This window comes from Antechinus flavipes, chromosome X (genome assembly GCF_016432865.1).
Source record: "Antechinus flavipes isolate AdamAnt ecotype Samford, QLD, Australia chromosome X, AdamAnt_v2, whole genome shotgun sequence".
In the NCBI taxonomy this organism is placed as follows: Eukaryota; Metazoa; Chordata; class Mammalia; order Dasyuromorphia; family Dasyuridae; genus Antechinus; species Antechinus flavipes.
In genome coordinates this window covers 37,224,110-37,247,099 of record NC_067404.1, presented here as the reverse complement: position 1 = coordinate 37,247,099, position 22,990 = coordinate 37,224,110, and the positions used below count along the sequence as shown (strand labels likewise).

Here is a 22,990-nt window from a genome sequence, read left to right as displayed (position 1 = left end):
ATAAATTAAATGTTAGAAGCACTATAGAAATTCAAGGTTTTCCATTATCTATGTTTTAACCCACCGAACTCAAGGTCTAGACTAATGATTTCATCAGTTCAGAGAACTCTCCAACTATGAATTCCTTCTACTGATGCATATCAATAACTTATCGGTACCTTAAAGTCTTAGAGAATGGCTTAGAAGACACACAAAGGTAAAATACTGGTCCAGCATCACACAGCTCATTATTGTCAGAGACAAGACTCAACTTTGTGACTCCATACATTTTCATGATCACACACTAAATAATCATCTTCTTAATTAGCTCACTAGTGCTTTATGTGTTAATTCTCATACTCACAACAAAATTAACCCATACCAGCAACATAGACGCCCAAGAAGTCGAAACCATTTCAACAATTATACCTGCAGTTATTCAGACCAGTCCTCTCTCCAGATTGGTTCGGTTTTTCTAATATTACACAAAAATGATTATTTTCTCCCATGTACTGGGGATCAACAGTAATGAAATAATGGCATACCTGGCAAGGGACGTTAAGTAAGTTAACACTTTTTTAAAGACATCCTCTGGTACTTCTTTGAAACTTGTGTTTTCTGGAAATGTTATAATGCAGTCATTATTTTTCCCTCTGCCACCTGAAAAACACAAGTCAAATATAATTAAAAATAAAAAAAAAAAAACCAAAGCCCCAAGGAGGATGTCAGGGCAGACAGGACTGAGACAAAATAAAAGAGTCCTACTTGACCCTTTTTTAAGTGCTGCTGAAGCGGCACTTATAAGATAAAAAAGCCAGGGGTAGAAGAGAATGGAAAATTAATAAAAATCCAAAGTGATAAAAAACATTTCATTATGAGCTTATGGCCAGATGATGGCTACAGATGCACCAAACTGGTAGCTAGGCAGTGGTATTAGAAATGCCTGGAGACCAAAACCCCAATACTGAAATATTTCCATATCAATAACTTTAGCATGAGGAGAGAAAAGGGAATGAATGAACAGTGAAAATAAGCTTATCAGTGGAACACAAACTCTATAAGAAGGAAAGAGACAGAAAAGGGCTATTGTATGGGAGGGCCAAATAAAACAATATGGGTGAAAATTTTTTTTTCCTTTCTTTTTTTAAAGGTCTAATAATGCTACAGGCAGCATTTCCCTACTTGATGTAAGGAAGATTTGGGAGAGAGAAAAAAAATGCTTGATAATAACTGAAGTAAATAAAAATCTTACTTGAAAATAAAATAGGAAAAGAAAGACTGGGTCAGAGCCATATATGATGTGATTCTAAAAGGTAAAAACATGTAGGCAAAGGCCCAAACAGTAATTATATTATAAGAATGAGGTACGAGAGCAAGGACCAACCCAGAGGAATTAGATGGGGAAGGAAAGGTGATAGTTCTGAAATCCTGCTCACATTGAGAATGGATTAAAGAAGAAAAAATACACGCATACATACATGTGCATGTGTGTGCATCTACAAAGAAGAATATATCCTCCTCCAAAATCTATAAAGTAAATAAGGTGAGGTATAGAAGAGTAGATAGATTAATGGGAGTGGGATAGTGTATGTAGATTAGTGAGAAAGGGATAAAGAAAAGGTAAAGAGTAAGGGGAGAGGACATGGCAAGAATCCATGGTGGTGGTGAGGAAAGTTAAGTAATAGCAAGGCAAATTAACAGGTAGAAGTAAAATAGAAGAGTTAGCAGGAAACAAGAGGTAATGTGTATATAGGGATGCATATGTGGGTATGCATATATAAGTATGTGTGCATGTCTGTATTGTATATGTGAGTGTGTGTGTGAGTGTACACACACGCTAAATGTAGCCTGCTTGGGGGAGGTGGGGATGAGAAAAAAGGGGAAAAAACTGCACAGCAGAGAACAAAAGAAAACCTACAAGAAAGCAAAAAGAAAAGATGACCAGTTCTGAATACAATGTGTCTTATTATTATCTACATTCTCTTGAAATGGAAATTTATTGATACCTATTTTGAATCCCTTCATATGTTCTGCCATACATGTAACAGTTTCTTTTTCTATTTTCTATTTAAGGTTTAAATTAAAAACAATAAAATGGGAAGAAAGGAGGTACAGAAACAGGTTAATATCAAGTGAGATTGACATTGCTTTGACAGTTGCCCAAGAATTCCTCAGGCAGAAGAAGCATAAATCTATTTGGGGAAGGGGAGACAGAATAAAAGTACTTTGCCAGGAGGAAATCATTGCTCTTTTGCACAGGTGGGATATTCTACAATTCTGTAGTTCTCAGTTTCCTGTTTTTCCTCTGGAGGTAGTAAGTTTCATGCCACTGGAGAGCTTCAAAAAGAAGGTCGATGACCACTGAGCAGGTATATGGTAACAGGGATGCCTGTCATTTATAGGTTAAATTCAGCCATCACTTAGACCTCTTCTGTCTGTCAAAATGTGTGATTTAAACAGTGTGGGAAAGTGTGATCACAGAATCAAAAGGGTCAAAGCAGTCAGGGGCACAAGGCACTTAGCCACCTTCCCTTTGTTACTTACTAGGAGAGAGTGATCAAAGTCTACTTGAATAAAATTAGATAATAAAGCACTCATCTCAAAAGGATTTAATTGTCTTTAAATTCCTTACTTGAATAATAAAAATGTTGGGGGGTGGAGCTAGAGGCCACCTGTCCAGGAGAAAGTGACTGAAATGGACTTTCTTAGACGCAATGTGGGGAGCAGCGGATGAGGCCATGCAGCAACAATGGGAGACTCTCATTATCTAAAGACAGGCTCACAGAATACTTCATTAGGGTGAGATAATAGGGAGGCCAGAGTGTCTCAGAGGACAAGTGACTGTTCCCCCAAATGGATACTTTTTAGAATCATGGGCAAGGGAAATATATAGGCCGAGGTTTAGAGTTGTGAAACAGGCTGGAATCAGAGCGGATTGTGGGTGGATAATCAAAGGTGAAATAATTAACACAGCATATTGAAGGTGAACATCTTGAAAGAAGAGCAGCAGATCTGGATGGCCAACTCAGAATAACGCTTTTTGCAAAGGGTAGAAATAAAATGTGAGCATTAGTCAGGGGAGGAAGTTGAAGGAAGTGTTAGAAAAGTAAATAATTCACAGAAGCACCAGCAACAGCTATCTGGAAGCCCAGGATAAATGAACGTAGGTCAGGATTTCTAAAGATGGGATTGGGAATGAGCCTGTGATTTCATTATAACAGGGAAATTCCAAATGAGGAGGTTCTCTCTACCATTGCAGGTCCATACCTTCTTTACATTTTCTCATCTTCAGAGCATTAATTGCCTAGAATACAGAGAAGCTAAGGGATTCCTCCAGGGTTACCCTGGAGAGTATATATACAAGATGGGACTTGAATCAGGTCTTCCTGGCTTTGAGGAGAGTTCTCTATTATTAGGCTATACTGCCTTTTGTCAAAAAGGTAAAAAAGCAAAAAAACAAAAAGTCCTGCCCTGTGGCACCTGCCACAGAGATAGACAGAGATTTGATTGTGATGGGGCATCATGGCACAGTGGAAGGAGCATGGAACAGGGAATCAGGACTGGGTGTGAATCCCAGCTTTTTCATTCACTAGCTAAAGTGCCACTGGACAAATCACTTCCCCCTTTGGCTTCAGTTTGTTCCTTTGTAAAAGGAGAGGACGGATCAGGTTACCTCTGCAAACTCTTCCAGCTCCCAGTTTAGGCTCCCAAGGCTGGCAAGATGGTCTGACAACAGGGAGGCCTTAGGTTTCACGTAAAAATTCAGGGAAGAAAATATCCAGTCGAGGAGTTCTGAGCCCAGAATTAATCAAAAGAGATGCTTTGTATAGATCAAAGAGAGGAAGAAAGTTACTGAATCATTTGAGCCATTTGATAACCATGGTGATGAAGAAGAAATGGGAGAGAAAAGAGGGAGACTGAACAAACTCTTTGCCTTGGTTTTGATGCAGGAAGATACCAAGGGCAGGTCCCATTCCCAGAATGTCTCTTAAAGCAAAGAGGCTAAATACAAGATTACAATAAACACCAGTTTATTGTATTTATTGTATGGCCAGATGATGGCTACAGATGCACCAAACTGGTAGCTAGGCAGTGGTATTAGAAAATGCCTGGAGACCAAAACCCCAATACTGAAATATTTCCATATCAATAACTTTAGCATGAGGAGAGAAAAGGGGGTGAATGAATAGTGAAAATAAGCTTATCAGTGGAACACAAACTAGGCCCAAATGACAGGCGAGATGTAGATAAATTGACAAGTCTGGGAACAAATCACCAAAGACTTTAGAAAGAATTCAAGTAGAAATGAGAAGCTTGGAGCCGAAATACTTAGCCTGCCTCTGAACATGGACACCATACCAAGAAGGCGGCTGACTGCCCAGAGATGCCCAGTATAAGAAAAGCTATGTGAAAGAACTTACTTCCATAGTAGCTGAGCTGGTAGAGGCTATGGCCATAAAAAAAGGACAGAGTCACTGAGCACTACAGCAAATACAACTCATTCAGGGAAAGTCGGCCTCATTCCTCTAATGGGAGCTCATGCTTGATTAATCTATGATTAGTCCTTGGTCAACATGCATGTAAGCAAGGGGAAAGCAGTAGCTATAACTCCAAAAGCTTATCTGGAAGGTTTCATATTGATGGTTATTTAAGGAAAAATTGAGTTGCTATAGGATGAGAGAGAGATGAATGCATCACCATGGGATGGAAAAGATGGAGAGCATGAAGTAGGTCACTGAGTTTTTTCATGGGCAAAAAAACTGAAAAAAAAAAGACAGCCAAACCTAGAGATAAAAAGACACTCTGTTAGTGGGTGAAGTTGTAAACAATGAGGCTCCCCAGGGATCAGTGCAGGGATAGATTTAATTAAACATTTTTTTTAATAAATTGTCTGTAATTGAGAGGAAAATCTTGGATGTCAGAAGACAAAACTAAGCTCTATTAGCTTGGGAAACATTGTGGTGATGGACATCATTGCCAATATGGGCTCAGGAGACTGTGAAGAGGCAGAAAGATGCCAGATGAGGCTGGGCAAGGGGAAAAAGTCTCCAGAGTTCTGCACCCATCCAGCTTTTTGTATTCTCACACTAAACAGGATCACACATTTAGGACATGACTTTTTTAAATAGCTTTTTATTTTTCAAAATATATGTAAAGATAGTTTTCAACATTCACCCTTGCAAAACCTTACGTTCCAAATCTTTCTCCCTCTCTTCCTCACTCCCACCTTCCCTAGACAGCAAGTAATCCAATCTAGGTTAAACATGTGCAATTCTTCTGAACACATTTCAAAAAAGAAAGAAAATGAGAAAGAAAGAAAAAAACAAGCAAGCACACAACAACAACAACAACAACAACAACAACAACAACAACAAAGGTGAAAATACTATGTTGTGTTCCCATATTCCTCTCTCCGGATGCAGATGTTTCACTCCATCACAAGTCTATTGGAATTGAATTGAATCACCTCATTGTTAAAAAGAGTAGGGCATGAATTTTTAATTTTTGTTGTATTCTAGACCTCTTTGATAGTCTAGTGAAATCCATGGACCTTTCCTTGGAATAATGTGTGTATATGTATATGTGTATGTATATATATGCACATACATACATATTATTTATATATTATATATATGTATCTATTATTTGCATATATATGTGTGTATTTACAAATATTCTGTCATCTGAATGAATGAGGTGTGACTATTCACATTCTTCAACTGAGATCAAAGACCTCATGAACACTGTTTAGCAAAGTGATAAGTTCATATGTCGTCATTTTAGGGTTCACTTAGTTGTTGTTGTTTGTTTTTAATATGTAACATTGCCCTGGATGCTTTGGAAAACATGCACACTGAAAGATTAGGCAACAAAGGTATGAGGAAGTATACTCACCAGAAAGGAAGGCTAGTTCTTTCATCAAGGAATCAGAGATGTCCTTTGCACAGATGGGACCTGTTGTCCCTAACATAAAAAATGAAATGCATTTGTTGAAACACCAAGAGTAGTGCACTTGATAACACTCTGCCACATCACCTACACCTGATTCAGTCTGCAGTAGCAGAGGCAGAGTAAAACATCGGGCCTCAAATACTTCCCAGACGTATGACCAGACAATTCACTTAATGTCTGTGTTCTTCAGTTTTCTCATCTGTCAAGTATGGAGGTCAGATTCAATGGAACTTTTTTACCCCTCTGAGTTGCCATTTTCTCTTTAGAAAACAGGTAGAGGAATTCTTAAGGTCATAGTTTGCAAGGTCACCAAGATAAAAGTACTTTAAAACCACAGAGAAATGAGAGTCAAAATTATATATGCAGTTTAGAATGGGGACATTGTCTTCTTATGTTCAAAACAAAACTTCTAGTAACCCTCATCATCATCATAATTACAGCTTGTTCTTCCATAACACATATTAAAGACTACAGTAGGCAGGCTTCTCTGGTAATAGCAAACTTCTTTCTAGTAAAGCCAGAAGAATGAGGTCTTCTCCAAACCCTTACACCAAACCCAAAAGGATACTCAAATCTCTCTTCCTTCCAGCAAAAATAAAAAGCATCAAGAAAAGAACACAGTAATCAATCACACATATTTATTTACTCCCTCCCGTGTGCCCAGTATTGTGCTAGGGTCTAGAAATACAAAGACAAAAAACAGAGCAGTTGCTATTTCAAGCTTGCATTTGTTCAAGGGAGAGATAACATGAGTATATATATATATAGCTCTAGAGAATTAAACAAATGCTAGAAAATAAAAAAACAACATAGCTGGGAGCAGGGACTCATAGACAGAAGGAAATCAGGAAAATGTCCTTGTAGAAAATGACTCCTTTAAAGGAAAAGAAAGAGTATGCAAGGCAGAGGAGATGAAGAGTAAGCATACAGGAAGTGACCAGTGCAAAAATACTGAAAGGGGAGAAGGAATGCCCCATGGGAACAACAGAGAGAGAAGCCCAGTGTAGCCAAGTACAAGAAGGAGACTAGAAAGATAGAGTGAGTCCGCATTGTGAATGCTATTTAAAATACAAAGGGAAAGCTATCTGATCTTAGAGGCAAGAAAGAGCCACTACAATTTACTGAGAAGAGGGGCACGGGTAATTCTGCACTTAGTGACAATGTGTAGGACAGAGTAGGGAGAGACTTGAGGCAGGAGCACCAGTTAGGAGGTTGTTGTTGCCATAGACCAGGTGAGAGATGATGAGGGCCTGAATAGCAGCACCGTGAGGGGAAAAAACAAAGTATAACTGGCAGGAACAGTAATCTTTGGCATCTTTGACAAGTGATCAAATATGAATTGGTGAGAGGATGAGGAGTCAGAGAACATCAAAGTTAAGAAGAACTTGGGGGACTGGGAGGATGGTAATGCCCTCAAGGGAAAAAGGGAAGTTCAATAGAGGAGGGGATTTGGAAAGAAAAATAATAAGTTCTGTTTTAGACATGTCGAGCTTTCAGTGTCTCTGGGATTTCCCATTTAAAATGTCCAAAAAGCAGTTGGTAAGAAAAAATGGAAGCTCAAGGGAGAGACTGGAGCTGGCCGAATAGCTCTGGGAGTTCTCTGCAGAGAGAAAATAATTAAACCCATGGGAGCTTCCCAAGTGAAAGTCTAGCAAGAGTAGAAGAAAAGGCCCAGGACAGAGTTATGGTGAACAACCCCCAGTATGGAGGATTGATCGGATGAATGAATTAGACATGTTTAGACAGGAGAAGAAAGGATTCACGAGGATCATGGGAACTGTCTGCAAGTATATGAAAGCTTGTCATGTGGACAGGGGATTGGATTTGTTCTGTTTGGTCCCAAGAGGCAAAAAAAGGAGGAATCATGGGTGGAAGTTTTCAAGAGGCAAACTTGGTTTGATTGATAAGGAAAAAAATTATAACGTTTAGGGTTAAAGCGGAAGGAGCTGGGCAACAGCTGCTGTGTTCTCTCCTTTTCTGGACATCTTCACGCAAAGTCCAGAAGACCATTTGTAAAAAATATTACGGTGAGGATTCCTTTGATGTATGTGTTGGACTCTATGTCCAACTCTCAAATACTAGGATTTTGTGAATGATGTGGATGGAGAGCCAGCAAAGGAAACAAAGAAGGAACACGTAAGTGAGACAGGTTGGACGAAAACCAGAAAAGAACAGCATCAGCAAACCTAGAAAGGAAAGAGTGTGCAGGAGGAGGGGGTGGACAATAGTATCAAATATAGTAAGGAAATCAGGAAGACAAAAGACCATCAAAGTAGCAAAATAAAAGGCATTGATTTTGATTTGGGGATCCCCAGAGCCTAATACAGTGCTTAGCATCTAGAAGGTACTCAGAATGTGTCTGATGGATGGCAAACTGGGGGACGGGGAAGGGGTCAGTGTCCGAGCCTCCAGCCTCAGAACGTTGCTCCCCTCAATTCTGTGTTACTAAGGAGGGGCTTCTCTTTTGGAGTCTTTAGAACTCTATGCTCTACATGTATAACCCACATCAGATTGCCTGTCGTTGTAGAAAGGGAGGAGGGAAAAAGAAAAATCTAGAAGTCAAAATCTCATCAAAACGAATGACGAAAACTATCTTTACATATAACTGGAAAAAACAAATACAACTTTTTCCCTTTGCAGCCCCTTTTCACTAGAGAAGTTTCATGTGTTAAATGAAACACTGACTAGTGATAAAACATAATTTTGCATCCCCCCTTCAGTTACAAAACCCCACATGAGGTTGCAAAGCCCAGTTTAAGAAGCTGGGCTATATGCTGTGCCCTTTTCCCAAGGCAATCAAACCTTAACAGAGAGAAGGAACAGTTTCCACGATCACTGATCCAGTGCTGATCAAAAACTTTGAAAAGCTCTCTCCTCAGCCACGGGAAGTATAGACTTTGAGCCCAAGTATCTCCTCAAATCAGCCCCTACACCCCCTTTGGTCTTGCAGCCCAGCTCCAACACAATTTCTACGGGAGAAGGCTGGCACCAGTAGAAACCTGGCCTCTGAGACCAGAACCATAACTAAGGCACAGCAACAGGACTTCGGTCCAAGAGTTCAAAATTCAGATGATGACACCAGTTGTACTGTTTCAATAAGTGGAAGCAACTGACTTAAGTACCTAATTTTAGGTAAAACAGAGAAGCTAAGCTTCCACTCCTAGGTGGCTATGCCCTCAGCAAGCTCCTTCACAGTTCATTCTATTCCCTCCTCCTGTGAAGGACTCCCCAGTAATATACCCTGGGTCTCTTTCCAGGGTCTCTCCCTGCTCAAGACTTTTTCCACTACTTTAAACTCAGTCAACATTTCCATTCCAGAGGGGGTAGTTATATCACTGGAACCTGACCTACCCATCTCATCCTCCAGAAAACTCTCTTTTCTATGTACCTTTCCCTGCTCCACTCCACAAAAAAAGGCCAAGGGAACACTGAGCCTGCTCCCATCCACCAATATAATAGTTGGCTTGCACACTTAAAGCCGATTCTTATCAACTCACCCCAACATCTGAATTGTGATCGCTCTTTCCATGTTCCGTAGTTTCTCTGATACCAAAACTGCCAATCACTGAGTTCTAAAATTCTATTAAGAGAATCTCAATCACTTGCACACAAGCACTTCACATGCACCACCCACTTTAATCAATGGGCACATTTAACCTTGGCACACCCAGGAACTGGCAACCCTTTCTTAAAACTTGTAAGCACCAAGACAGTGTGGAGAAATGACTTCTACCTACATCCTTCAGGCTCCTGAAATGAAGTTACTGAATGACTCAATGATCCACGTGCTATGCCCCTCTGAAAGTCAAAAAGAAAGCCATAACAAGAAGGAGATAGCTAACACTAGCGAGGCACGTGTGAAATGGTAGAGTATGGTAGAAATATTACTGGTTCTTGTATCAATATGCCTAGATTCTAAGACCATCTCAGTCACTCACATGATGTCTAATCTCAAGCAGATCCACTTCACCTCCGACTTATTTTTGCTCTTCTGTAAAATGGGTACTTGCATTATCAAGCTCACAAGGTAATTCTGAGGGCCAAAGCTGGATAGAGTCGCATTCTAGGTACTATGTCAACCTGTCTCTATATGTCATGTATGCCAGTCTGAGGGGTCAGATACACTTCATAGATAAGAAGATTGGGGGAAGATGAGTAAGTAAAGACATTAAATATGCTTTTACATTGGAAAAAAGTCTCACATGAATATTTTGAGAGCTTAATCATTTATAGGTTTAGAGCCAGAAGGGACCTTAGAGATCATTGTACTCTAACTCACTCATCATACAGATAGGAAACTGAGGGCAAGAGAGGGATTTCTCAACACCCCTTTAGTAATAAATGGGCACTGCAGTGCACAGAGTACCAGGCCTGGAGTCAGGAAGATTCTTCTTCCTGAGCTCAAATCCAGTCTCAGACACTTACTCGCTGGGTGACCCTGGGCAAGTCGCTTCACTCTGTGTGCCTCAGTTGCCTCACCTGTAAAATAAACAAGAAGGAAATGGCAAACCACACCAATGTCTTTGCCAAGAAAAATCCCACATGGGCTCATAGAGAATCTGACTGAAATGCCAGAACAACAACACTGTCCCATATAGATAGTTTCAGAGGAAAGAAGTATCAGTGAACTAGTCAGAAAGCTTCCCGAGGAGGATGATCAGAACGGTGAGGGACCTCTTGTTTATGCCACATGAGGAGCGGTGAATGAAGTGAGGAAGTTTAGTCTGGACGAGACTTAAAGGCCATAGGATAACTGCCTAAGTCTTTGAAGGCATCTTACGTGTTCTGTCTGGCCCCAGAGCACCAAATTAGGAGCAATGGGTACAAAGTACAAACGGGTAAATGTATTCTTGTCATCAGGAAAAACTTCCAAATAATAAGAGCACAGAAAGAGCTATCTTTTGCCTCTCGATGGGAAGTCTCCAGGTAAAGGCTATCTTTATGATGTAGGGTGGATTCTTTTTAGAACCCATGGTCAGTGAGGTCCTTTCCAATGTTGAGTCATTTTTTTCACATAATCTCTCTCTCCATAGTTAACAGAAGTATTTCATTTACACATGAAGAAACTGAGTCCCAGAGAGGGCATGGTTTACTCATAGATGCACAGATATTAAATAGTGAATCCAGTGTTTTAACTCAAATCATCTGATGCCAAACCCAGACTCCTGCTACATACTATTCCACCTCTTGGATACCAAACACTTTCCTAAGCTCTTTCCTTTGGGCAGCATTATTGTCAGAAACACTTAATTCAAACCAAACCAATGTACATTAGCTACCATCTAACCTATATTTTTGTGGCTTGGTCATTTTCAGGCCTGTCCAACTCTCTATGATCCCATTTGGGGTTTTCTTGGCAAAGATACTGTAATAGCTTGTCATTTCCTTTGCCAGCTCATTTTATGGGTGAGGAAACTGCGGCAAACAGGGTTAAATGACTTGCCCAGTATCACACAATTAATAAGTATTTCTGAGGCCACACTTGAACTCAGGTCCTCCTGTACTCTATCCACTGCAGTACCACCTTGCTGCCCTATGTTGTACTTTGGGATTTGTAAATGTATTTTATATACATGGAGTTGGGCTTCATGGCCTCTAAGGCCCCTTCCAACTCTAAACCTATGACCCTCTCATCTTTTCCTTCACACAACCCCAGGTGATATTTTCCTCCCCAATTTACAGATGAGGCAACTGAGACTTCTCCAAGATCACATAAGAAGTAAACGTTAAGAAGGATTTGGAATCATCTCCCCTGACATTACATCTGGCCATCTTTCCGGGATCCTTCTAAAATGCATACTCTGGGGACAGAAATACTACAGCTAATATTCATGGCATACAATCGTGATTTGAGGGAGGTCACTGGGGAAATGTTTTCCCTACCAATCTGAGCTCGCTCATGAACTGCAGGATATAAATACTTAATACGGACGGAACCATTGAAGAGGAATCAGATAAACCTCAGGAAAGAAAGAAAAGTACCTAGTTTCTATTTAAATTCAATGCAAAGTTTCATTTCCTGTATTTACTTTTATGATCCTTCTATTCAGGTTCACACTTCTGATAGACATGACCCCTTAAAGGAAAGAAGAGGGTATTCCCCAATGCTCCATTAACATTAGGACACTTCTCTTTAACAAATGCTGACTAGAGAAAACAGACACTCCTCTCAATGGCCCAGTTTCTGTACCTCGTCTAATGCTTCTCTGGCTTTCTTGGACCCTTAATCTTTGTCCTCAGTTTCTCGTTTCTTCCCAGGGCTGTTTCTGAGACAGAAAGCATGGCATGGTGTCTACAGCTCTCAGGAAAAGCTGAGTTCAAATTTCACTTCTGGAATTTATTAGCTGTGTGACCCTGGACAAGTCATATATATATATATATATATATATATATACATACATACACACATATATATACATATATATATATACACACAAATATATATACATATATACATATATATATATATATATATATAATATATATATATATATATATATATATATATATATATAATATATATATCTTTGCAAAAACTTTCACTGGGGCAGCTAGATGGCACTACAGCTGATAGAGAACTGGCCTTGGAACCAGGAGGATCTGAGTTCAAATCTCACCTCAGACACTTAACACTTCCTAGCTGTGTGACCTTGGGCAAGTCACTTAACCCCAGTTGTCTCTCAAAAGAAAAACAACAAAGCAAAATCTTTCACTGTTTCCTTTTCAGACCTGTTGTAAAGTTCAAGTGAGCTAGTGTTTTAAGGTGCTTTATAAATCTTAAAGCTGTTGGATTTAGACATGGCCTTGTCAATGTGCACTATCACCTGATCTGTTTCTCTTTTTAGTCTAGTAAGACTAAATGATCTCTTAATTCCACACTAGTTCTAAGGCTAGAATAATCTTACATTATGACACTTGGTGTAGTAGATAAGCATTAAACATTTGACCAAGAGGATCACTTGGACCTCTGTCCAAAGTCCTCCTTAGATACTTAAAAACAATCCCGGGGCAGGTCACCAGAACTCTTTAAGGTTCAACTTTCTCATCTGTAAAATGGGGCCATTGCCTTGATAACCTCTCAGGTCCCGTCTAGCCCTAGAATTGTGATTCTATGATCATTTTCCCGTATTGGACACCGGCATTTCTCATTTTGAGCCCCCAGTTTGGCTGATCCTTTGGGGAGATATCTCTCCCTTACTTCTCAGTTCTGATTGTGACTCAGTACTTCTGACCAGTGCTTTTCAGCCCTGTTCCCAGGTCTAGTATCTGGGTTCTTTTCCCATCTAAAGCACCATCCTGGAGTCAGGAAATTCTGAGTTCAAATTGACCTCAAATTAGGTGTATGGTGCTGGGCAAGTCACTTTAATCTCTATTTGACTCAGTTTCTTCATCTTCAAAATGGTGATAATAATAGCACCTAATAGTAGCACCTACTTACCAGAATCACTGTGATGATCAAATGAGATGATATTTGTAAAGGAGCTTAACACAGTGCCAGGCACATAAATATTTATTCCCTGCTGTTCCCCTTTAAGCACCTGGCTAAAAATCCTTGACCTTCTGCCACCTGATGGTGAGACAGGACACAAAGCATTGTTTGGAAACGGGATGGAACAAGGAATGTGGTACTTATACTCAAAATCTAATGCCTTTATGCTTTGGAGTTCCATAACTTTGACACGAGCATGGAAGACATTTTGGGGGGAGGAAGAGTCTTTGAGGAGGCATTTTGCTCTGCTGATTCAAACACTGTTTTATAGTCAAAAAAAAAAAAAAACAATGAACTCAGCAGCATCTAGGATTCTCCATATCACTTTTATAATAGTCAAGGTCCTACATAGTGTGTAATAACACTTAAAAATCTCACCCAGTCCCTACTACATCTTCCTCCCCTTCCCAAATTGCTCCAGATCAAGTCTTACTTCCCAAAGATCATCATGGGACCCCAGAACTTAGAACCACCTTGAGATTCTTTCCCCAGTGACCCCACCCAAAACTCTTCCAACCCAGATCCCAGAGCGAGCTTTCCTTCCCCAGAGGGTAACATAAAGACCTCGCCTTCCATCCTATCGCTACATTCTTCAAGCCTTTCTACCCACCCTGTAGTTGAACTCTTTGAATTGCTACCTCCTCCAGTAAAACGTGAGCTCCTTGAGAGCAGGATCATTTTGCTATTCTATTTGTATCCACAATCCTCAGTATATAGTAAGCACTAAATAAAAAGGGTTTATGTTATATGACTTACTAACACCATCATCAAGAATGCTATCAAAGTTTATAGATGATTCTCATCAAAATTTTATAGCGATAGGGAATTAATATAGTCCCAGTCACTTTCTTTGTGGTATTAATAAAGTCTGAGATTATTTCCACACCTTCAGTATCCTCCCCTCCTTCAACAGTCTGATGAGTATTTCAATGTGAAGGGATGATTCCCCATTTAGGCCTCCCTCCTCACTCAGAGAAGGGCTTTGTAATCCTTTTCTGTGCTGTCCTTATCTTTTGGCAATCTGGCTAAGCCTATGGATGGCAAAGCCCTTCTCAGAAAAAGAAGAAAAAAATGCTGAGCCCTTTTCAAAAAAAAATACATAAAAGAAAATTTGGGGATTAGAAAAGAAAACAAAGGTAATAAAAGCCAAGCTAGATTTTGCTTCATTCACATGTCTGGACCCCCTGAGATTTCTCCATGAACCCCAGGTGAAGAACCCTGACTTAAAGAGACGCCAAGCCTTCTGCGCCTCAGCAGGCAGTCATTATGTGACATGGGACCAAATGATCCAAAATGGCTAATTCTCTGATGACGGATTTCTCTGACCTTAGCAAGGCAGGCCCTTGGATGCTTGGTCTACTGTCCATCACCAAGCGGGGAATCAAAGACTTTCCAAGATGGAACCTTGTGCTTTGCTTTCATAGCCTTCAAGAAGCCAAGGTCACCTCTAGGCCATACCAAAGCATCTGAGGAAGATTTCACAAGATGACCGGACGAATGTATAAATGAGGCTAAAGTGCACAGGATACGGGAACAGTGCCAAGCTCACCAATGCCAGTCCCTTGTTCATTCCGACTGAGAAACAGTTATAGCAACCTTGGCCTGGTTAACAAGAGAAGTAATGGGTACTTCCATGGGGGCAATCTGAATCCAATGTTTCTTTTCAGGTTTTGGGAACCCCCACTATCTTTCTTCATATACCAAGTTTCAATGAAAATGGCTATTTGCTGTTCCTCATAGATTTCTCTCTATCAAATAATTCGTCTTATTGACAACCTTTGCAAGAACTGTTTCCTGTGCCTGAAGAGTGCTCTCCTCACTTCCCCTCTTAAAATATCCAACTTCCTTTCATTTTAATTTAACTACAACATCCTATACAAAGTCTTCCCTGGTACCCCCCAATTCTTCTCTCCTCGTATATATCTTTGTATCTAATATATATTTGTAGCTCTGTGTATATCTATATCTATATATATCTATATGTGTGCATGTATGCTTTATATATACTTCATATATATGTGTATGTGTATATATATATATATATATGTACATATATATATATACACATACATACACACACACACACACACACTCATATATGTGTGTATATTTATGTAAAATTTCCCTCAAGTAGAATATAAGCCTTTTGAGGTTAGGGAGCTACTGAAGATACAAGAGAGTCACGAGAGTATATCGAGCAGGAGAGTGATAAAATCAGACCTGCATATTAGGACTTCATTATGTTTGCCAAGACAACTCCAAATGAAGTCATCAAGAGCTGGACAGACTGAGATGACTCAACAACTTCCTGACTCCAGTCCAGTGTTCTATCTACTGCAGCATCCCCTAGTGGCCAGGAAAAGAAACAGTCGATTCCTGTTGAGAATTGGGAAATTGTCTCCCCCTCCCCCCCCCCAAGCCATTTGGAATATAAACTCCTTGTAAGGATTAGCCCATTTTTTGTACTTGTATCCCTAACATGTGTACAGTGTCCAATGCTTAGAAGTATTTAATACGGGGATGTTTAGAATCAGAGGCCCTAGATTAGATTTCCAGCTATGGTGCTTATTACATGTGTGACCTTCTAATAAGACCCTTTCCCTTTTCTAGAACTCAGTTTCTACTTCCATACGATGAAAGGGATGGACTAGATCAAGGGTTCTAATTCTAGGATCCAGGAACTCATTATATAAATATTTGATAACTGTATTTCATTATAGCTTCTTTGCTTTATAACCCTATGCATTTCATTTTATGCATTTAAAAACTGAGATGAGGATCCAACACCCACACACAAAAACTTAAGATCCCCTGAAATATAAGGGTTCTGAACCCCCTTCTACCTTTAGATCCATGATCTTAAGTGTGACTTTGGACAAGTCACTTCCCTTCCCTGGACCTCAATTTCCTCCTCTGTTAAATAAAAACATGTGGCTACCTGGTCTCTAAGGCCCCTTCCATAAAATCTTTGGTTTTATACTTCTAAACCTTGAGAAGATGAGACTTGGTTTGGACAATTAATATTCCTCAAATTTTTGAAAGGCCACTGACTGAGGACCAGTTAAAAGCCGTTCTTCCCATTTCTTCTTTTGAACGGAATGAGTAATTGACTTTGTGTGGTAAGAGGAAGACTTCTGCCTAAGTGGTGGGAGCATGTTATTATGCCCTGGCAGAAGGGGATGGACTGCATGGTCCTTCCCTGCCTGCTATTTCATGAGTTTGACTAAAGGCTTTTTCAGCTTTATGATGCTTTATTTGAAACACAGCCATTTAAAAAAATCTTTCTGATACCGGTCACAGTCTTTGAGAATAGAGATTTCATTGGCTCTGGGTTCCTTTCCCCATGATACTCCCTTCTTGTTTACATGTATCCTCTTTCCTGGGTGACTGTTCAAAGACAATAGAAAAAATAGGAGGGTGAAACATGAGTCACTCAAGCTTGGCATTATCCAAGTACTGCAGAATCAGAACGAAGGAACTGCTTACAAATGGGAATACCTCTACTCCTGGAGGTTTTCCTCAGGAAAAAGAGGAAATAAAAGAAGAAAAGAAAAAAGTGATTGGGGAAAAAGATAGACAAAGTCACTTAGAAGCCAGAGAAGTGGGCTTTCCTCAGGCACCTATCATGCCACAATTATTCCATGGCAACCAGAAAGAAGGTCTCTTCTAGGGAATAGAAGTTTGTAAGGTTTCGCTGAACAAACGAAATCAATGGACGAGGAAAAGAAAAGGGACAAAACCCAACTCCGATGGAAAGAGAAGCCAGAGACTTGATCTCAGTGTGAACAGCACCGTGAATCTTAACCTCATGGTTCTGATTTTCAATTTGGGTTCCTCCTCTAACTCCCCACAATGGCTATTTCAAATCTTGAGCTTCCTGTTCTATGTCAGCAATTCCCTCAGTACATAAATATGCTTCTGGATTTAACGGTAAAATCGAGTCTATTAGGCTCAAGTACTTCCAGTATTTGATATGGTGCACAGAACGCTAGGTTTGGAATCACTAAGAAGTTGGTTCAAATGTCACCTCTGAGACTTAACTAGCTTCATAACCACGGGCAGATCATTTGGTCTTTCGGTTTCCTCATTTGTAAACTGAGTCTCAGTTTCCTCATTTGTAAAATGGGAATAATATTCCCAGAATACCTACCTCACAGAGTTTCTGTGAGGCTCAACCAAGAAAAGGTAGGTAGAGTATTTTGCAAATTTTTGACTATAAAAATTATCAACTTTTATTACAATTCCCAATTCTCTGCTTATCACTGCCCCTTAACTACAACTCAGAGAATTTAGCAGTCCTAAAGAAACTTAAAGATCATTTAGCCCTTTATCCCTTTTGCAAATGGAGAAATTGAAATCTAGAGAAGAGAAAGTGGCCTTCCTAAGATCACTCAGCCAGTTAATAACAGTCAGAATGAGCTTTCGTGTCTCTTAATATCCAGTCTATTGCTCCATGCCCACCTCCTGGGGGCTCTTTTACATTCTTCATTTCCCTCAATTCCAGTATTTTCTAATCCCAGAATCTGCTTGGAAGCACTTTTATGATATTATCTATCAAAAGACTCATAAGAAGTTAGAATTCTAGACAGCACCTAGTCCAACTCTCCTTTTATAACGGAAGAAATTCAGACTCAGAAAGGATAACTGACTTGCCATTGAGAACATTAGTGACACTGCTAGAACTAGAATCCAGATCTCCAGGTTCCCAATCCAGAATTCTTTTTACTAAACCAGTCAATCTACTTAGTACTCTGCCTTTCAGACAGGCTATCTAAAATCAGCATGCAGAAAAACATACTCCAGAGCCACGATGCAAATATCTAGCTACATGTAACCAGATAATAAATAAAGTCTAATTTAGAAAGGCTACATTTCATCCTGAATGATCTCTAAAATGTCAGATCTCTTGGGGGAAAAAAGCACATGGCTTTTCTAGCCTAAAAACCATTTAAAAATAAAGCTCATGTAGGAGCAAATTGGATTTATACCAGGTATACAAAGATGGTTCAATATTAGGAAAACAATTACTGTGATTTATCATTAAACCCAAAAACACACCAAACCACATGATCGTCTCAATGGATGCAGAAAAAAAAAGCCTTTGCTAAGAACAATATTCACTCATGATTAAAAACAAATAAACACACTCCAAAATGCATAGGAATAGATGGGCCACTTTTAAATAAGATCAAAAGCATGGCCCTAATCAAAAGTTAACATTATATGGAATGGAGAAACACTTTTCCCATGCAAGAGTAAAGAAAAGATATTCCTCACCATTATTTGACTTAATTGGAGAAATGCTGCAGTTAGCAAGAAAAACAAGAAAGAAATTAAAGGCATACACTGACAAAGGAACTAAAATTATTCCTATTTGCAGACACATAATGATTTGCTTGGAAAACCTCTGGACAATCAGCAAAGAAACCAATTAAGGCAATTAATAGTTAGGAGGAAATCATAGGAAAGTTGATCCCATTCAAACTAATTACAAAATGTACAAATTATCCAGTAGTCAATCAACCAAGACCTATACAAACGCATTACAAAACACTCTTCAGATGTCTGCAGTAATTGGAGAGAGGAAAGAACAACTGAAAGCTAACTGCCAATTAAGTTGGGTAGTCTAATATAATAAAATAATATCTGAATTTATTTATAGATTCAGTGCTATACCAATCAAACTACCAAGAGGGTACTTTATAGAGTTAGACAAAACACTAACAAAATTCATTTGAAGGAACCAAACATCTGGAATCTCAGGGAAATAATGAAAACAGGTAGGAATGAAGTAGGACTAGCATTTTCAGACCTAAAACTATACCTTAAAGCAACAGCATAGGCATCAAAAACAGAAAAAATAGGTCTGCTTTTCGCCCTTCTTTTTAAATCTTGTTTACAAGGGATGGCTCATTGGGAAAGAAGATATAGACAGAGACAGAGATGATATAAAGATAGAAAAATCAATAAAAATAAAATAATATCAATGATTGGCAAATGTGCCTTTTTAGAGTAATCATGGGATAGATGAATCCATCGCAAAGTTCTCTTTGTTTCAAGTTTTCATTGTGTCATAGGAACTGTCTTTTTTTTTTTAAGCAGGAAATATCAATAGTTGTTGTCGGGAGTGTCAGAGGAACTAGAAGGAGATGCACAGTTTGGACAGAAACCCAAGTCGCTCCTCTCTTGAGTGTGACAAATTACATCTGAACTATCTTTGCTCAAACTCAGACATTGTTGGAAACATGATTGACCTGACCTCAGCATACGTTGCCTGTTGCCTCTAGGATACTGCTGATAGCTTTCTGCCAGCTTTTACTTCTTGGCCTCAGCCACAGCTTCTGTACCTCAAGGCCCCCGTGTGCCTTCACTTCACGTCTGCTATTCCTGTGAGCAATTTCTGGCCTTTGGCATATGGTTCCTTGGGTTCCCAAGCTTTACTCTTAGGAACTTTTCTACCATCATTTGCCTAGTCTCTCTACCATAAGAGACCACTCAAGGAAGACTTGGGGCCTTAGCCACAACCTGCCAGGACAAGGGGCAATAGCTCTCAAAGAACAGGTTTTACTATAAACCTCAACTTCATCTTTATAGAAAGACGGATGGTAATTCTTAGAATAAAATCTTTCCTTCTCTATCTTTACTGGGTTATAGCGAGTAAGTCTGCTGGGATGGTTTTAAATTATGGCAGGCAATTCAGATGAATTATGAGGATTATTACTAAAGCATAGAAATCTTTTAGGCTGAGGTAATATGCAGATAGAGGGCAGCCCTGGAGTCAAAAAAAAAAAAACTTGGCTTCCAAAACAGCCTTTGACACTTACTAGCAGAATATATGGCCTTGGGCAGCTCATTGAACTTCCCTGATCCTCAATTTCTCCATCAGCAACATGGGGATAATAATACGTCTATCTCACAAAGTTGTGGTGAGTCCCAATTGAGATGACTACAAAGCTTTTAGAACAATCTTGAAGTGCTACATAAAGTGAGTTATTATTATTTCTTTTTTATATTCTATACCAAATGACAACATATGCAATGAACTGTAACGTGTCTAGACAAGTTTCATACTTTAAAGAGCAGATCCCAAAAGTAACCGAGCCCGATTCCATCCCTAAGGAATATTCACATCAGAGCACAAAAGTCAATGTGTTTGACAGTAGTATACTTTAAGGACTCCCACAATCAATTCAGGGGAAAGCATGTCTTCATGCCCATGCCATGACTCTCGGTCCTTGTGAAACTGGTACCAACTGACAATGTGACTGCTAACACCACGGTCCCTTGGGTTGGCTGTAAGTGTATTCTCCCTTTTCAAATTATATTGATATTTATCTGTCTGTTTTTATGTCATGTCATCCCAGGAGAATGCAAGTTCCTTGAGGTCAGGGACCGGTTTAAGGGGCCTATCGTGATGTCTGGCATATTGTGTCAAAGTGAAATGAATATACAGCTGGAATATCTCCAGAACCAGATTGGGGTGGAAGAAAAAGTTTGAGACTTGGAGCCACTTTCCCAGGGTTCCCAGCTCAGCAGGGCCATTCACTAGCTGTATGACTCAGGGCAAATAAACTTAAACTCTCTCTGGCCTACGGTTTCCTCCTCTCATACGATGCCATTAGACTATATATAACTAAGGTCCTTCCCATCTCAGGATCTGTGGCATTATCATAGCACCTACGTCCCAGATTTGTGGTGAGAACTGAATGAGTTAACATGTATAAAGTGCTATATGAAATACTATATAAAGGCTAGGTATTATTATTCTGAAATCAAAGACCGAGTAGATCAAAAGGTACATCCGCCTCTTTATAAATTCAACTCATTCCTCCTAATTCCGTCCCCGGAACAGAACAAAGCTAACCCTTCTTCCACATGATTACACTTGGCTTTCTTGAAGATAGCCATCAAGTCCCTCCTACGGGTTCTAAACACGCTCCAGTGTCTCAGTTAGTCATCTACACTACGCCCTCAGGGGCTTTCACCATTTTGGTCACACCCATCTCAGCATTCTCTGATTTATCAACGTTCCTCCCAAAATATGGTGCCCACCAAATAGCCAAGTTGTTGTCTGACCCGGACAGAACATAATGGGATTATTACCACCCTGGCCAGTCGACAGACATTTAGTAAGGTCCTACTATGCCCCAGATACTGTGCTAAGTACTGGGATACAAAGAATGGCAAAAGACAATCATGCTCTCCAGAAGCTCACAGTCTAAGGGGGCAGATGACATGCAAACAATTATGTGCAAACAAGCTCTAGAAAGGGAATGGAGATAATTAGCAGAGGGAAAGCACCAGAATTAGGAGAGGTTGGGAAAGTTTCCTGGAGAAAATGGGATTTTAGTCGGGACTTACAGAAAGCTGGGGAAGCCAGGAGACAGAATTGAGGAAGGAGAGTTCTAGGCTTGGGGGTGGGGGTGGGGGGAGGCAGCCAGGAAAAATGCCCAGGGTCAAGATGGAGTGTTTTGTTTGAATAACAGCAAGCTCAGTGCCAGTGGATCAAAGAGGGCACGGAGGAGGGAGAGTGTAAGGCAAGAGACTATATATGTAAATAGCTTTGCAAACCTTAAAGCACTATGTAAATGTTAGCTATTATTATAAAATTTTTGAGCCAGAAGGAACCTTAGGAACTGTTCATTTTGAAGATGATAAAATGGAAGCAAATCCAGCTTCAGAGTCCAGACATGGAGTGTCTTAAGTGAGGAGCAGCAAAGCGGCCAGTGTCACTGTATTCCAAGGGGGAGGGATTGTAAGATAGAAGATAACTTGAAGTGGGGGGGGGGAGGTTATGAAGGGCTTTGAACATGAAACAGAACATTTTATATTTGATCTTGGAGGTGATAAGGAGCCAGGAGAGTTTATTGACTATCAGGATGACGTGCTCAGACTTGAATTTTAGGAAGATGAATTTGACAGCTGAATGCAGGATGGACTGGGGTGGGGAGAGACTTAAAGCAGAGACAAATGGTAGCTGTCCATGGATGAGGTGATGAGAGTCTGGGTGGTGGCAGTTTCACAGGCGGGAAGGGGCCATCTACTAGAGAAATGATGAAGGTAAAATCTACAGCACTCAGCAACAGATTGGATCTGGGGGGCAGAGGTGAGAGAGAGGGAGAAATTGAGGATGAAACCCAGGCGATGAGCCCCAGCGAATGGGAGAATGGATGGCGCCCCAGACAATAACAGGAAACTTTAGATGAAGGGTAACTTAGAAGGGCAGCTACAGAGCTGGGCCAGGATTCAGTAGGATTCATTTTCCTGGATTCAAAGCCGACTTTGTTAGTTGTGTGACCCAGAGCATGTCACTTCACCCTGTTTGCCTCAGTTTCCCCATCTGTAAAATGAACTAAAGAAGGACATGGCAAAACAGTCCAGTATCTTCATCGAGAAAACCTCCAAAACACAATTGAATGACAAACTAAAATTAAAAGGGAGGAAAGTACACGATATCAGTTTGAGTAACACTGAGTCGAAGCTATCCATGGGACATCAGTTTAAGATGTGTAACAAAGCACTAAAGATGTGAGTCTGGAGCTCAGGAAAGAAGTTAGGGCTGGAAAAGTA

The 22,990-nt window shown here is 40.0% G+C and overlaps 1 protein-coding gene across 1 annotated transcript in view; it reads right to left on the bottom strand.

Moving 5' to 3' along the window:
- The window catches only part of MCF2 (MCF.2 cell line derived transforming sequence), a 136,225-nt gene that overhangs the window by 83,228 nt on the left and 30,007 nt on the right, over positions 1-22,990 (bottom strand). Inside the window, exon 6 of the mRNA XM_051969150.1 lies at positions 525-719. Within this exon, the coding sequence (XP_051825110.1) occupies positions 525-719 (195 nt within the window). The remainder of the gene's footprint in view (positions 1-524; positions 720-22,990) is intronic.